Source organism: Gekko japonicus, unplaced genomic scaffold (genome assembly GCF_001447785.1).
Source record: "Gekko japonicus isolate JY-2015 unplaced genomic scaffold, Gekko_japonicus_V1.1 scaffold699, whole genome shotgun sequence".
In the NCBI taxonomy this organism is placed as follows: Eukaryota; Metazoa; Chordata; class Lepidosauria; order Squamata; family Gekkonidae; genus Gekko; species Gekko japonicus.
In genome coordinates this window covers 38,746-56,242 of record NW_015165848.1, presented here as the reverse complement: position 1 = coordinate 56,242, position 17,497 = coordinate 38,746, and the positions used below count along the sequence as shown (strand labels likewise).

The 17,497-nt window shown below is 40.3% G+C and overlaps 2 protein-coding genes across 2 annotated transcripts in view; both read right to left on the bottom strand.

Annotated features, from left to right (window-relative positions):
- Positions 1-10,193, bottom strand: part of MAML1 (mastermind like transcriptional coactivator 1) — a 42,151-nt gene extending 31,958 nt beyond the window's left edge. The window contains exon 1 of the mRNA XM_015411087.1: positions 9,464-10,193. Coding sequence (XP_015266573.1) covers positions 9,464-9,892 — 429 coding nt within the window. The 5' untranslated portion in view covers positions 9,893-10,193. The remainder of the gene's footprint in view (positions 1-9,463) is intronic.
- A 2,260-nt stretch (positions 10,194-12,453) lies between these two features.
- Positions 12,454-17,497, bottom strand: part of CANX (calnexin) — a 30,862-nt gene continuing 25,818 nt past the window's right edge. Inside the window, 4 exon segments of the mRNA XM_015411085.1 lie at positions 12,454-15,555; positions 16,983-17,089; positions 17,178-17,310; positions 17,413-17,495. Coding sequence (XP_015266571.1) covers positions 15,502-15,555; positions 16,983-17,089; positions 17,178-17,310; positions 17,413-17,495 — 377 coding nt within the window. The 3' untranslated portion in view covers positions 12,454-15,501.

Sequence of the window (17,497 nt, the reverse complement as noted above, 5' to 3'; positions counted from 1 at the left end):
CTCATGGGCAGAGTTCAATTCAAACTTTAACAAGTAGTGCAAACCGATTTAAATAGAAGAGATTCATTTGAGAAATATATATTATCTCATCATGCTGCTGTAATCTCTGGAAATGCTGGACTTGGGCCAGTGTTCCCTTCTATACAATTCCTAAAACAAATCCTATTTCAAGAAACTTCCCAAGCAGACTGCTTAGTATAAACTCTTCCTTAATAGTTTATTTATCATGTTATGAACCAGCTATAATAACAATCGCCCAATATTACATATGTAATGTTCTAGAAACGTAAAGTATGCAGTCAAAGAATGCAGGAAGAACTTGCCTATAATTATTTTCTGACTACCAAGAACATTGTGAATATGCTTCAGTTATTGCCCTCCACATGATTAAACCCTGCACTGCATTCTTTAACTTTTCAGCTTATGCAGAGAATTATACATTTAACAATCTATATAAAATAGTCAGGTAATACACTTCAACATGTACACCTCTCTCAAAATAGCAATCTACAAAAGCTTTGCAAATGAGTCAGACAGCAGCCCCGCCAAATTAGTCCTAAGGCAAGAAAATCCTGTTCTAAGACAAAATCTCAAAGAAAAGGAAACAGTATTGATTTCCCTTTCAGTTTGCCAAGATACTGAATGTTTTTAATCTATTTAATGTTGTTAGACAACTATACTGCTTTGAAAATTAATGGAATCGTTTTTTTCTGGCAGCATCTGTACCTTTAACATCTTGATTAAGTCTTTCAGGGGGAATCTGATAATTAGCTCCTAGATCAGAATAAAAGGGAAAATATGAACAAGATGTCTGAAGAGTAACCAACATTAATTAATAGCAGTTAGGGATGTAATTGCATTTACTAAAGCCACCTTTAAACTATTGAAAATGTTACTTTTAAATTTTTTCTTGTGTTACGTCTTGTGCATATATGACTGCAAGCACTGGAAACACATTCTGCAGGCACAGAAAATCCTCAAGCGAAAAGGTAACACTAGAATTTTACAACCCTTGGAAAATGTTTAAATGTTACAGCAACATATCTTCCCCTCTTTCTCTGTACTAAGCTATTCTGCACTGTAATGTATGCGTCGGAGAAAACTGCAAACCCCCCTCATATTTTACAGCTCTAATAAAAATATACAGAGAGTATATGAAATTTACAAAAACTTTTCTGCTGAATCAGAACTGCTGTACACAGTACAGCAAAAAAGTTGGTTACCTGGTTTATCTATGTAACATTAGTTAAACTCAAAAGCACTCAGTCAGTCCTAGTGTTTTGTGACCCAGAAAACATCATTACAACCAAATGTTAAAATTACTTGCAAAAAGTAAATATCAGCTATCGCTACCAAAGTACTGATCCATAAAGAAAAACAGCTACCTCATTTCCTATGCAAGAGGTTATGTGGCCTGCTAATAGAAACATCTATTGACCCATTAAAAGCAACAGGGTGTACAATTACCCCCAAATGCTGCACTGCCATTCAGCTCTCCTACAATGAACCAGTACTGGTAGACAAGTCCCAGCAAACACAGGTTTCCATAGGAGGAAGACATCACATAGTCCCACAGACCAGGTAATTATCAATAGTGATGGCATGGTTCTTCCTAGTCACATAATCTCCCAGCCAGGAATGGTGCAGTACTCAGAGAGGTAGAATTAGCCTGCATGTTATCGGACTCCGAGGTATGCCTGACATTGACACAGGCCCATAGCTACAGTGGGGCATCTGGGGGGTGCCCCCGCTGACTTCAAAGCCCCCATGGCTTCCGTTGGTTTGTCATGTGGGCAGATGTCGAGGTGCAGCGGCACCCAACTGCCGCTGCCTCTCTTGGCCTTCTCTGTGTCTGAACAGTGAGTGGCGTGGTTGGTTCACCCGACAGGTGGGCAGATATTGAGGTGTGGCAGATAGCCCAGTTCAAAGGTGAATGGTGTGCCTGGCCATACCACCTGCCAGCAGAGCCCATAAGGAGCCTGACGCTCAAACCACCAGAGCCGGGAGATATGAAGATTGGTTTTGAATACACACACACACGTCCCTATTTGCTGTTGATTTCTCAGGAATTTTTCCCTGGACTTTCAAATACAAGGCTTGAAATTTTTAAGTATAAGATTCAGTCTGTTATGTTTTTTTTACAAGAGTCATCTAACTTTCAATTCCTGTTAGCAAAATTATTAAAGTCCTTTACCAAAGCAGAAAGCCAGTGTTCTTGTTAGTGCAAAGAAAACTGAGAACACAGCAGGAGAGGCAGGAGGAGTGGTTTTCAGCTCCTGCCACCCTGGCTGATCCTCTCTTGCAGCTTAGTTTAAACCGAGCCACAAGAGGAGCCAGTCCCACACCACCCAAGGTAGCAGAGAGCTCTCAGCTCCTGCCACCCTGGCTGATCCTGGCTTGACTTCTCTTGCAGCTCGGTTTAAACTGAGCTGCAAGAGGAGCCAGCCCCAACCGAGGCTGATCCTGAGCTGACTTCCCTTGCAGCCTGGTTTAAACCAGGCTGCAGGAGAGGCCACCCAGCCCCAAGCCTAGCCAGTGGGGGCTGTCTTCTGCAGCCTCTTTAAAGTTTAAAGGGAATGCAGAAGCCCAACAAAGAGTGAGAGGCGGGAGCAATCTGCCCCTGCCTCTTGCTGTTTTCAGAGCTACCAGTAATTCCTGAATATAGCCGGGATTTTCACAGGATTTTTTTACAGTTTTCCCAAGAAACCCCAGATACATTTGGGATGCCGAAATATACCTGGAAAATACTGATAAGGTATTTTTGCCTATATTTTTGGCTCATTTTCCACAGTGAAAACAGACCCAAATACTTTTCAGTTTCTCTGCCATCTTTTCATCTTCCTTAAGCAATCCTTTCATTCCTTGTAATGTAACTGTAATGTAACGCAATGAATATTGGAATGTATTTCTCTGATCTGGTGACAGAGGAGACATAACACTGCACAACCATTCACCCCACCTCCAAGAAAAGTATGCTGTTAGTTACATCCATGCTTGAGAGGAGACAAATGGACTGTAACAACAGGATCTCAGTTATTTAGTCAGCATTCCACTATTAAGAAGGGTATATTTACACATTAGTCTCCTATTTTGACGTATTTATTTGCTCCACTGTTGCCCCCACCCAGTAATCAAAACCAAACAAATGGTAACCACATAAACTTAGCTTCTTATTCCTGTTTGGTCTCTGCATCTATTAAAACATCTTCAGTATGCTAATTTGCTTCTTTAAGATGAGTAAATATGTATTTGTAACATTGTGTTGTAGCAACATAATGAATAAGAGAATTTACTTCTGATGAAGTTCAGGATCGAAACAAAGACTCAAGCCAGAAGCTTCGTTAAATGTATTAATGTATTGTGATTCTCTTTATGTATTGTGATTCTCTTGAATATACTGGAATTTTATGTATAAACTAATAGGTGATTTTTCTGTGAGTTTTCTATGAATTTATAAACTAAGCACTTTAAATGTTGATTTACACTTTATAAATATTTGTATAAATTTCAATATAGTATTAATTGCATTATACAAAACGTCTCCCTGGTTGTTCCTATCTGAGGGCCTGTATGTATGGACTGAACTTCCATTTCAATGTATCTGAGGAAGCGTGCATGCACACAAAAGCTCATACCTTGAATAAAACTTTGTTGGTCTTAAAGGTGCCACTGGACTCAAACTTTGTTCTTTTATTCCTTTGTTATCCAAAGCCCAACCATCTCCCTTGCCAGTTTTCTCCTCCTGATATAGTAGGACAAACAATAAGCATTTCTTCAAATATTTTTAGCAATCTGTTTCTCAAATTCTCTTACTGTAAATTACTGCTTCTCAAACTCTCTTAATGTAAAGCTCACCTTACTGTAAATTTATGTTTGTTTTGGCAGAACCTGCGATCCTTTCTGTTAATCTCATTTGGAGAAAGCTTCCAGTTTTTAAAAGAAATCTTTTTGCCTTTTAGAGCTATTCCTTGACGAATAATCAGCCATGCAGCCATCCTTTCAGACTTGGTGGTAACCTTTTCTAACCTAGGGAAGGCATTCGATCTGGGCCTCAATTAGTGGTTTTAAATAGTTTCTAGCATCCTGTAGGGACTAAACTCTCTCAATTCTCATTTTTTTCCTTCTGTCTAGTCCCCTCATTTTTGCAAAGTTCCCTCTTCTGAAATCAAAATTGACTGTCCAAGACTTTGGGGGCAGCTTTAATCAACATGAATGGATTAATGTCATTGTTCCCAGTCAGTGTAATAACATCTATACCACCTGGCATCAGGTCTGAAGCCCCACTGAGAACCAAGTCCAGGGTCTCTATACCTCAAGCTCACTTCGTGACCAATGGTACCAATGCACAGTCATTTATGATGTCTAGAAACCTTGTTTCTACATCAGGACTCAAGCACATATTCACTCAGTCAATTTTAGGGTAGAGGAAGTCACCTAGTATGACACCATTTCCTACTTTAGTCACCTCCCTTATTTCCCTCTCCAGCTCGAGATCTGCCTCACGGTTTTGACAGGGGTGGGATAGTACACCCTTACTTTTGAGTAACCCTTGAGGCCTGGTATCTTTACTTATAGTGATTCTGTGGGGAAAGTTTATTCCATAAATATTTCTAGCTTATCTGACCCCAAGTTCTCTTTGATATACAGAGCAATGATACTCTCAACATGTCCCTCATTTGTACCACAACTGCTGACACCTCCCCCATACTGTTAGTCTATCTAGACAGTGTGTGGTGTCTGCAACCTTCACACCAAGTAGGCTAGTCACCATGCAGTCTAAACTACTGTATATTCCTAATAATCAAATATCACACTATGAATGGCTACCTTCCCTAAACCTCAGAAAGTATTCTCCATACAAGAGAATATCGGTTCATAAGAGGTTTATCCCACCTTCATAGTCTGATGCTCTCCAATCCTCACTCTTCACAACACCAGAGGAGGTGTGGGACAGTTCTAGCTTTTTTCTGTTTGTTTTTGAAAAACACACACTGAAACTTTGGGAAAAATCAATACATATGCTGTACTTACTTTCCTATCAAACCTAAACTTCTACTGATTTACCGACATAAAATGCATCATTTATAGCTTAGTTAGCATATTAAAATTGTGCTATTTGTCATACTGATGGGATTTAAAAGGATAAATATCTTTAGCTTCTATAAGAAAAAATTCAAATACAATCCCTGAAAAAGAGGTGCAAACTGTTGCACTCTGTGCTACTATAGCCTTAAGCTGGGCACATTCCATTTAAGAGTGTGTCACAACAAAGGATCTTCTCACAACCTCAATACCTTATCCACTCATCACTGCCAAAGATTAAAATGCCCCATCCTTCTAACTCTGACCCAGCTCTATCCAGCCAGTATCTAAACAAAGAAATGACTAATGGACCAGGCACACTAAACGTCTGACTCTACCCCATGCAAAGATCACGACGACTTAAAATGCCATAGGTAGTATGTACTTATTTTGCTCCCCTTCCCATATCCTATACAGGAACCTTTTAGACAGATCTTCCAGATTCAGTGATTGATATCCATGCCTGAGCAGCTGAGAAACACACCTCCACTCTACCTGCCGAGCTGAATCTCTTTTTTCAAATGACATAATTTTAAAGAATTCTTGTTCTAAGTCTTGCAGATATGTGGAGAGGATAGTATAAACATTTTAGACAAGGAAATAAGTTTCACTGGCTATTCTCAGATGTTACAACAAACTTCTTTTTGTGACTGACCTCGCTTCTTGTGGCTACACACACAGAGGGCTCAGAAGCTCCAATTTTACTGGGATGTCAGAATGCAGGCACTGGGCAAATGGAGTTTCCTCCCCACAAACAGGGATTCTAAAACATGGTTTCATCACAGCTGAGAACCCCAGTTTGTGGGGAAGAAAACTCTCAACTAGCCAAGGCTTACTTTCAGATATCAATTTCAGTACCAATATCTAGTAAAACTGAAGGAGCTCAACCTATCCTATGCCATGCAAAGGGAGAGAGCTCATGAGTCTACCTAGAAGTCAGGTTTGTGTCTGTCATGTGCAAATCTCTGTTTGGTTTGTGACATCTGGAAAAAGGCCACTATAAATTGAAGCTCACTAGGACAGTAACAAACTCTTACAGGAAGAATTCTACAGCAAGGTTTTTAGAATGAATGGGATACTTTAAAAATCACTTTCAAGTCAAAATGGAGTGAACATTTCCAGAATCACTTTGAGTCTTGATGAGGAAGTTGGACTAGAAACAAAATAATTAATAATACATTAAAAAAAACATTTCTCATCTCCCCCACACACTATATAGAACAGACTATCCACAATGGTTGGCAATCAAATTGAGAGTCTTTCCATCTATCATACAGGATGAATATATAAAGAAGTTTTCAACATACAAAAGACTTTTTAAAAAATACTGTATGCCAAGGTGTTGCAGTAGTCAAAGTAAGCTACGTACCACAAAAAGAAAGCAATGTAGTTAGTAATAATTCAAATAGTAAAATCTTTCTATTTTACACATCAGCTTCTTGTGCAAATAGATCTCCTAGGTGCACATGATGTTGAGGAATTTAGATTCAACATTTTAATGCAAGACAGAGATCCAATCCACATTCAGCACAACTCAAATACCTTTTTATCAAAGGCATCCCCTAATTTCAAAAGGACTCTTATGAAAAAAATGGCTGACAAGTCTGAGCATCTAAAAAGGTTGTCCCTGGTTCACAACAGCTGATGCAACAAAACATGTGTTTGACTATAAGAAACTAGCAGATACCCCTCTAAAATTAGTGTAAACCAACTTCAACTGTTCGCTTGAATGAGCTACAAGTAGTAACCCTTAAAATTGCATTTCAATCCAAGTAGGAAGTCTATTAACAAAATATTAGCTGTATTTCTGGATTGGTTTTAAGTACCTTAAATAAAACTTAAGATTGGATACAACGTACAGTGAACAGAGCACCACTCAAAGAACAAATATTTCTGCCTTTTCCCCACAGTACATTCCACACCCCCAAATGCTATTTCTGGGGTTCCCTTCAGAACAATGTAGGGTGTCCTGTGAGGTCCTAAAGTGGGAAATAATAATTAAAAAATCAATGAAAATCATGCCCTTCCTTCCACTGGCAGAAGATCCGCCTGGCCCAATCCTTAGCTTTCCAGCACAGAATGGGATGTATTTTCAAATACAGAATATTTGTCTCTTTGCATCCATAAGTAGTAGCACTAACTCAGTTACTCAGGATCCAATTTGACATGCCACCTGTGGCTTTTCTGAACACTCCTTCCCCTTATGACACCTGCTCCATGTTTCAGAAAAGCAGGCAAGACCCTTGTTCGGTGGGGACTGTGGTTGGCAGATGGTTTCTACCATGAATCCAAAAGCATGGATAAGCTGCAAGTCTCATGTCAGGGGTGGAAGTAAATGTAGCTCTTTTGATTGAGAGTAACTGTAAATGTGGCTTCCCGTGAGTTGCAGAGTGAGGACCACTGCCATAAATAAACTGAAATTTCTGACCCAAAAAAATTGACAGCTCTCATTGGTAGTCAAAGTCTAACATAAAATATATAAAAGTTAAAATAGATATGATTGAACTTACACATGAAAAATGGGAAAGATATCGAAATCAGTATTCTAGGTTTCAGTGAAAACCTGTCCTGACTCTTTGCTTGAAGTATGTTACTGCTCCCTCCTTAATGGACTTGTTCAAACAAACTATATATTTCAGGGAATAGGTCTACAAGTCTAAAAAATTACAGCATGCCTCTTGGAGTCTGAGCACTGTTTCAGTAATGAAATTACCAAGTGTCGCTAACACTTCAAAAAAGAACAGCAGGCCAAAAATGTCATTGTGTTATTTCAGAAAGGCCATAGCTTATTAGTGCCAGAACACAAGCTTAACTAGTATAAAGTCTCAGGCTCAATCCATGTTATCTCTGGTTAATGAATTTCATGAAGCAGGACAGGGAAAGACCTCTAGGGGGCACTGTTGCTAGGCAGAGTTGACAGTTCTCGGTTAAAAGTTGGACTCCCCATAAAGCAGCTCTTTAAATTCTTATATTTGTTACTGTGTTACACTGAATTAATGTTTGTTTCTGTAGCTTGAACTTTGGGAATAACAGTAACAGTCCTATTCATAGCTGCAAGGAGAACATTTCAGCATATAAACCTGTTAAAAAACCTACAACAGCTTTGCTGTGATCTTTAAATTTTAAGAACTCCTTTCTAATTACTTGTGAAAACTGGTATCAACTATTAAATACCTTCCTTAACCTTATTATGCTGGTCAATCAGTAAATCGGGGGAGGGATGTACTCTGATACACACAGAATATATCCTTCCGAGAACATCTTCAAAACCCACAGTTTATTTCTTGGAAAAGAAATAAAACCTCCATCATTATCTGGCATCACACTATCCACATAATTAACCTGTTGAGATAAATTCATTTAGGAACAGAACAGTATCTGGAGCAAAATTCTCATCCACTATATACATAATCTCCCTCCCAGAATCAACATATGTGGAGCGGCCATTTACTGTTGTAAGATGTGGGAAATAAATACCACCCTTCTGCATGTTTGCTGCCAAATGACTGTTTACGTGGATATGATTAGGGCATCACGAACGCCTCACCAACCCTTAGCCCTGTATGCACTCAACCGGCTGCCTACATATTTATTTGTTTATTGTATGGCAGAGTTACACACAGGAAGTATATAATAATATAAAATATGTAACCAAGATGATACAATGGGTATGCAGACCAATTGGGCAATCCCCCAAAATACTAATATCTAGATTTTCTGCTTACATAGATTATACCAGTAATAGTGCCACATTCAGGTAATGAATCAAGAACCAGTCCATCTGCATGCATAAAGAGAGCAATTTTAAAAGCATATCTATGAGCTTACTTTTTAATTTGATCACAATACCACCTCAACATGTTGCCATTTTGCTCATTCCCCTACAGACAGGCATCTCCAGCTAAAAAATCTCAGGTGACAGGTATTGGGGTAAGACCCTTCTCTGGAGATTCTGGCTACCAGAGTAAACAATACTGAGCTAAATGATCTTGACTCTGTATAAAGCAGCTTTATATGTCCATATAACTATCTACAGAAGTTGGATAGTTCCTTATATTTTTACTATAGCATTCTCTTTAGAAGTTATGTAACAAACACAAAACGATGTTCTTTTCTACAAAACGGAGGCGGGGCGGGGGGAGAATCCCAGCATCTTTTCTCCTATTTCCAATATTAGGAATTCAAAGTCTCTGAAGAACAGTTATCTGAAGTGTTACCACTTAAAAGTTAAAAATTCTTCGTTTCAAACCACAACTCTTCTAAACTCTTAAGAAACTCTAATACCAGAGTATAGGTACACTTCGAGCCTTTTCCCACAAAGCCAAAAAAACAGGCCCAAGGAGCTCCGGGGCCATCTAGGCCGCATCAGCTGGGACCTTACCGCGATGAGGGCGCTGCTGCGGCCCGGGTGCTGCTGCTGCTGCTGCTGCTGCTGCTGCTCGCCTTGAAAGGTGTCGGCGTCGAGGCCATTGGCTCCGGTCCTGTCGGAAGAAGTGGAGGTAGCGGCAGAACCCGGGGCCGGAACGGAGGGTGGCGGCTGCGAGGGGGCAGCTGGAGGGGGTGCTGCCGGAGGCGGCGGCGGCTGGCGGTGTTTCCCGGCCCGCTTAGCCTTGGCCTGCAAGCAGCGCTGGTGAAGAGCGAAGGTCTGCTGACGTTCCAGCTCCAGGCGCTCCGGGGACACGGCCTGGTAGCGGGACTCACAAGCGCTGTGATGCCGCCGGCATAGTTCGATCCGCCGGCGGAGCCGCTCCATGACCGCGCTGTGCCGCGGCACCACGAAGTCCGCCATGGGACAAGGGGGCAGGACCATGAGCCGAGGGGGAGAAAGAAAGGGAGCGACCGAAAGGTCTCCGCACCAGGCGCCTCTTCACGGCGCCATGACTCACAGCGAAGGACACCGGGCAGCCCTCAGCCACAACTCTTCGCCTGCTCCTGCCGCCGCCCTTCCCAGGCGGGGGCGCCCCAGTCTCCTCGGGACCGGACCAGCCCACTGTGTCCAGCGGAGGCCCGGCCACCCGCGCCGACCTTCCGTCCCCTGCCGCCCCTCCCCACAACCTCAGGCCCACAGCCACCGAGGCCTCCCACCTCCCATTGTTATCCGCGCCTCAGTCGCCGCCATCTTGAAATTGTTTTACCCCTTTTCTTCCCTCCCCCCCCCGCGCCTTGAAAGCCAGCCCAGTTCAGAGGGGGCGGACTTTCCTCGGTGGTGCCTGACGTCACAGCACGTACACACTCATTGCCGTTGGGATTTGACGGACACTTTGGCAAACCAATAGAGCATAAAGATTAGAAAGGGGTCAGACAGGAGGCGGTGCGGGAAGATCCCCCCCTCCGCCTTGCTTCTTCGTTTCCCCTCCCCCAACAAGCAGCACGACCTTTCCGGAAGAGTCTAAAGGGCGGAGCGTTATGATTGACGAGTAGTGCGCGCGCCGCTCCCTCCTCTGCCCATACGGAGAATGAGCCTGTGTAACTTCTTCAGCGCCTTTCGCCTCACAGCTTCATGTTACTGTTGATGAAAATACGCCAAGAGAAGACATTCGGATAGTTTAGCACAGGCACCCCGTCAACAAGAGAAAAGCTTGTCTTTGAAAAGCGTATATGGCACCTCATTAGGGTCACATTGCTTACCCAGTCCACTAAATCTTGTTGGTCTCTTAAGGTGCCACTGGACTGTTCTACTGCAGGCTAACATGGCTGCCTTCTGAAACAATCCACTCAGGGGTCTTGTTGTAGAAAAAGAGCTGCCGGAGCTCATTAACATAACTCATTAGCATAACTCATTTGCATATGCCACGCCCCCTGACATCACCGGAAGTGACAGAAGGCCACACCCCCTGACAGCACCGGAAGTGTGTCAGAAGGCCCGGCTACTTACCCTCCTGCTTCATCCTCATTCCCAAACGGAATGAGGATCGAAGCAGAGGGCGGGGTAAAGAAGGGGCGGGGCTTCACCACGTGACCGCCCCGCCCCCTAGAGGTTCTCTTCCGGAGCTCCGTACCTGAGAGCTCCCCCCCGACTAGAGCCCTGAATCCACTACAGTACCTTGCATGGTCCTATAGTAGGTTGATAGGTTTTCTAAAGAACCTAAAAATAAACAAAGCAGCGTGTGGGGACAGCAATGTGAAGCCTGGGGGTTGATTACAAAAAGATCTACTTTGCCTCCAAGACTTCAGTGGATGACAGTCTATGTCAAAGCTCAGATGTACAAGAATACTGGAGTTTGGAAATTAGTTATGAAATACAACCAAGCAACAGCACTTTACCACAGGAATAGCAGCACTTTCCCAAGGTACTTGAAGGTGATAAAATCTATGAAATCTGCAGAAGTAGAAAGATTCAGGCCAACACAGCACTGACTCAAAAATAATCAAATAAAAGCATGTAGTATTAGGTCACTGGTCTCACAATTTTAATGTGTGTACAAAGTGCCAGACTCAAAATATTCTGACAGTCATTAACCACACAAAAAGAATTTATAGGATGTCAAGTCTACAGAAGCGTTCACTGTACTTTCATCCCACCTGCCCCCAAGCTTAGGGTGTGTGTAGTGCTATTCTCCACTTTCCCCTTCAATTTTACTCTGAGCGCAGAGTCAGGTTTGCACTGGCCCTGGGCTACAGTGAACTTTAAGGATAAACAAGGATCAGAACCAGCTCTCTGTAGCCTAAATCTGCATATCTAATCAATTTTAAAAGCCACTCACCTGTTTTCATTCAGTTCAGCTGACTACACTAAATGCTTCATGTCCTAAGTTCATTAATAGTTAAATTCACCCACTTTAACTATGCATACTAAATAAGAGGCTTGATAGTCTCTATTTTCCCTAGAGCTTTACTGTTTCCAACCAATTTTAATTTCCCACCAGTTATCTTTTGTAGAACTATGACAGACTGAAAGCCTGCCATGCCTGGTCTTCCTGACGGTATGACAGATCAAGCCATACAAAGCAGCATGAACAAGCCAAAGCATTATGGAATTTAATGAACAGAGCTAAAGGATTCTCCATGAACCTTAAGATACTTAACTCAGTAATAAGCAGACTTCTAAATGCATCTTGCTCACTTTAACCTATTTGCATTTTTTCCCAATGCTTACCAGCAGCAAGGGCATGCAATTCATGACAGTAACTGGTATTTAGCAATTCAACAACACTTTTGAACAATACATTGCAAAATATTTTTGTTGTGCCTTTAGCCTATTGATGGCACTAGTTAAATGCTTGTCTCTTTCAGTGCTCGCTGGTCTCATAGGCTTACAAAAGGCAGAAATTTCCTTTAGAGGTCCTTGCTGAATCTTCTCCTCTATCTTAGCTTTGCCTTAAACCCAAAGCATAAAAACATTATAGCAGACTTGACAAAATGAAACAAGGGTAGTTTTGTGTTTCTTTATTAATCAGCGTAAGCTTACATTTCTTCATAACTTAACCAATATATTATATATGCATACCAAATATTCAGTTCTTTAACAGTCAGGACTTTGAGAAGTCACAGTCTTATTCACTAACACTTGCTGGCATTGTACAGATGCAGTACTGGCACTTAGAAAACTATAGTGGGCAGGAGGCAGAAGGGTGCCAAGTAGTAGCCATTAGCACCATATTTACTGCCACAAATTAAGAGAAGCCAAGCATTGAAGAACTAGGATACCTTTCCCCATTAATGATTGCATGGGACTTCTATCATCCATAACAGCCAAAATATTGAGTCTCAGTGCATTTTACCATCTGCATTTTTAATTTACGTAAATTAGCATTGTAAAATATCCGAAGGCATGCCACATTCACTGAAGGAGCATTACCTTGTTAAATAGTATCTACTTTTTAGTACCCAATATACTAACAAACATTGTTTTGAAATTTCTAAATGCAATTTACTATTTTCCAGACAAAAGTATAAGCCATTGCATCCTATTCAGTGCAATCTGAAGTTATGTTTTGGGAAAGGGTTTTTTAAAAAAACACTTCCTAATGCATTTTTTTAAACCCTTCCTAATGCAATATAGGACTCAGCTTCCCCACTATTAGTTGTATCTTTATAGATTTTGAGCAGATTTCAGGCTGAAGTACTTTAAAAAAACATCTATCTGGTCAGAGTCAGAGCTTGTTATTTGAAAACTGCAATCTATTTGAATCCTTCTTTCTTATATAGCTAATGCAATAGTCCCCTCTCAGTGTGGCACATTACTTAATATGGGTTCACAGTTAAACACTGGGCTAAAGGTTTTTTAAAGCAGTACATTTCAAGCAACAGACTGCAAAATGTTACTGTAGTGCCTTTTAAAATTTCACTGACATCAGAAGAGCCAGAGCATGCAAACAGAAAAGCCTTCTAAAGAGGTTATATGGAAGCCAGAAAAAATATTATGTTTAGATATCAACTCAAGAGCTTTGTTTGAAAATGAAATTAATATTTCATTTTTCACAGTGTGCTGGAGAAAAAAGGAACACATGTTTCATAGAAGAAAAAAGGGGTTGTTGAAGTAATTTGTGCACAAAGACAGACAGTTTTAACTCAAACATTTTAAAACAGTACACACTGCAAATGGTAACTGCATATCAACCATGGGTTGGAATAAGACAGGAGACAGATAGTGACAGCAGTTCCATTTTTTACTTGCTGTCTAACTGTTTTAGATCAGTGACTAAAATGCTCTAATTAAGAAAGCCATGCCTGTAAGCCCTATAGCTCCCAATAAGGCAGCAGTGACATTGTGGAAATGTCAGGTAATTAGCAAAGTTTAACAATTGCAAAAAACTTATTTTCTAAATAAAATGGTCCACAAGTACACACTTTTAGCTGGCTTGGAAAATCTATCCATTGACCATGTCAAGGTCAGTAGGGAATTTATGGTTGTGAATTTGAACATGATAACCATACCTCATATGCAGCAAAAGCTCTGTTTCTAGGCAGCCATTAAAAATGTTTTCTGAACTAGTCTGACCACTTTGTGAATTTTTTATCCATTAATAAAACCCTGGAGTGTTTCTAGTCAATGCACAAAACACAATTTTGCCCATATGTACCTGAATAGAGGACAACAGATAGCACTCGAGACATTTAATCTTACCCCTACGTGCTCTAATACAGTGAAGGGATTACAGTTTTATCCTTGTAGAGGCATACGTTCTGATAGTTTTCTGTATTCTACACAAAAAGGGCTTTGAACTGCTAGATACTCAATGAAACACATTTTTTAAAAAAAATTTATTCAGCTGGAATTGGAACCCCCTAAATTCACAACACAGTTTGATACATGAAGAGCAGATGGAGACTCAAACTGTTACATATACCCAACAATTTGTTTTACATGCTCCTCCTTTAGCCACAAATACTGACATCTGCTTTTGGGTGCAAGTCTTAGATCATCTTGCCTACACTTCACTCATCTTGTCTCTGTCATTAGCGTACATACAATGGCAACAATGAGAAAGTTAGCAACACTGCCCTGTCCACAGCATTTGGACCCCAGAAATATTTCTACCTTTTGAGATTTTTTAAAAAACTGAACAGACTTAACAGTGAGCTGAACATATGTATTCTGTAGCAGCCATGCTGCATTCTGCAGGAACTGTAGAACAGCAGAAGCAGTAATGGGAGGAAAGAATTTTAAAACCAACAAAAAAATAGAAAACCCAAACACAATGAAAACAAACTCCATACAGAGAGGAGTTTAAGGGCTTTAAAAAAAAAAAAAAAACCACGACATCCAGTCTCAGTCTTAGTACCTTAAATCAAAACCTGCTCCCAAAATCAGGCCGAATGAAAATACTGTTAAGTAGATGGTACCCATGCCCAACATGGATAGTTCATGGCCTAGGGCTTTTTTTTTTCTCCAATGAAAAAGGAGGAAAAAATATTTGAACACTTGATATTGTTTCTTCTAATGAATTTTAATTGCCCATTCTATTTTTGACTGAAACTGAAAAGTTAATGCATTGCATTGACAACTTTGCTTTAACATGATCAAATCAAGAGAAATATTGTATAAGAATGTCCATCTGTAAAAAAAATTAATTATAAAAGCTACACACCAGCTACCATTTTTCTATGGTTTGATGCTCATTTCCATTGATAGGTTAATACATTAATTTAAAGCCAAGTTTGAGACTGGCAAATCTACCATTCTATTTAAAACAAAACAATTCTTTAAACACAAAAGAAAAACATTAGTTCGTGTAACATTTCAGAAATCCATAGCAGGGTTGTGTTAAATGCACTCTCTTTCTACAGGAATACTCTATTTAAAAACACAACTGCGAATATTTTACTGCTAAACACTCATGTACATTGAAGAGCATTTGACAGGAACCTGTGGATGGTGAAGTCTTGAGGTTTTTCTGAGTTTCAGCAAAAGGTATCCAAGGTCCTCTCCCAAAACCATCTTGGGGAAAATTAACCAGATCAAGTTCTTAGGATATTTCATTCTCTTCTTGGTTTTCTGTTTCTGGGGGATCTATTTGCAGTTTCTTCTTCCTATGAAAAGGCAAATACAACTTCTGCATCAACAAACCAGAGTGTCACCTTCCCACCTGAATTTCATCTTGAGCTCCAGATGATAGCAATTCAAGGTTTTTATTTTTGTTAGCCTTTTCTGCTGCAGTTCAAAGTAGCAATATGAACTATCAATTTTCCACTTTTAAAAGCTCAGTGGCTTGCCTCTTCAGCTGCCAGTCAAACGGAACTTCATGACTACTACACATTTGTTTCTCTTTTGGATCACAGCCAACAGAACCAAGTGGATAACAATCCGTAAGATTTTATGATGTAGATAAGATTTTTTAAGAATAAGCTCAAGCTATAATATACTTCTTTTAAAATGAAGTGTCTTAACATGAAACCTGACAGGGGAGAAATAGCAGAGCAACTGGAAAAATAGTTTTAAAACTTATCTCATAGGAAACTGCCTAGCAATCAGCAGCAGCCCTTGCTTCTGACCAATTTGTATGTGATGGTGCAGGAGCAGTTTTATGATAAAGAAGGGCAGGCAAAGAGCAGCACTGAAACTTGGAAAAAAGCACCACTTTCTAGTGTTCACTCCAACTAGCATCTACCTACAAAACTCTGTCATGGCTGCATGTTCTAAGAGAGGAGTCATGAGCGCTTATCTAAAAATAGTCAATTAACATTATTAAGCTGTGAACCTAAGACAATCATAGTATGAGGTGTAATGGCTCTACTCTGTTTTAAACAGATATGTTCATTTGGATATATCAACAAATCAGTATTCAATTTTATTTAGGAAGTATTGAAATAAATGGAAGGCAGTACCAATTTGTTTATTTCAAGCTGGGACATTCATGGTAACAATGTTTTCTTTAAAATACTTATTTAAAAAAATTATTCCACATGTAGCTGCACTGGACAATGGTATCTTTTATTACAATAAAGCTGCTTCCATGTGATATAGATTCCAGTGCTCCAGAATTAGAGTGAGTTTAGATGGCTTATGGAGCTGGCTCATTTCAATTATTCCCATTGGCTTGTAGCAAAAACCTGATGACTGGAGAAATCAGAACGTGACAAAACCCAACTGAGTTTTCCCAGGTGATTGCCAGATGTAATTTAGAAATGTATAAACAGAAATCTTTTACTGACATAAAATTTAAGCCACATAAGTTTCCAGTACCACCCTAATTTCTGTGAACACAGTCCAAAATATGCTTTGTTTTTCCTTTGCATCTTATTGTTATGCTGTATTGGACTTTTGAAATCCGCAGAAAAGGTCCTAGATGAGCATTCTTTGGGCTAAGTTACAGAAGTGATCTCATCAACAGGTGGTGGTGAGTTTGTGATTCACAATTCAGAAAGCATTGTGCTGCACAGTACTCTCATGAAAAAGTTTACAGCTGATTGCATACTTACACTTCCTTTAGTGCAAAATTTTTCAACCAAATATTTACCTCTACAGTGGGTTTTCTTGCTTCTTCTTCTTCTTCTTCCTCCTCCTCCTCCTCCTCTTCCTCCTAGCTTGCAGTTTCTGCATCACCGTCAGTCTTCTGCTTCACTTCTAAAGTGCATATATGAATTTCATTAAATAAGTTCCTATGAATGAGAAATCTCAGTTATTTTTCTACTGCTGAATTCATCTGGCTTACCTGGCTTTTCTTCAATCATTTCTTCCTCCTCTTCCTCTGCTTCTCCCTTGTCTCTCTCTTCTACCTTCTCTTCCTCATTTACATCGGGCTGAGGGGCATCAGTCTTTTTGTACTCTGCAGCACTTGGTTGTTTCTGAAACAAATGCCAAAACAACTCCATAGTCAACTGCTTCTCAGAAATTATTTCTGTTCTGATCCTACTGGATACACCTCAAGCTCTTTCAAGACCACATACCTTTCCAGAGCAGCAGAAGAGGATGACAAGGAACACAGGCAGAGCCACAGTCAGGATGTAGACTACCCAAAGCCAGGGACGCTCT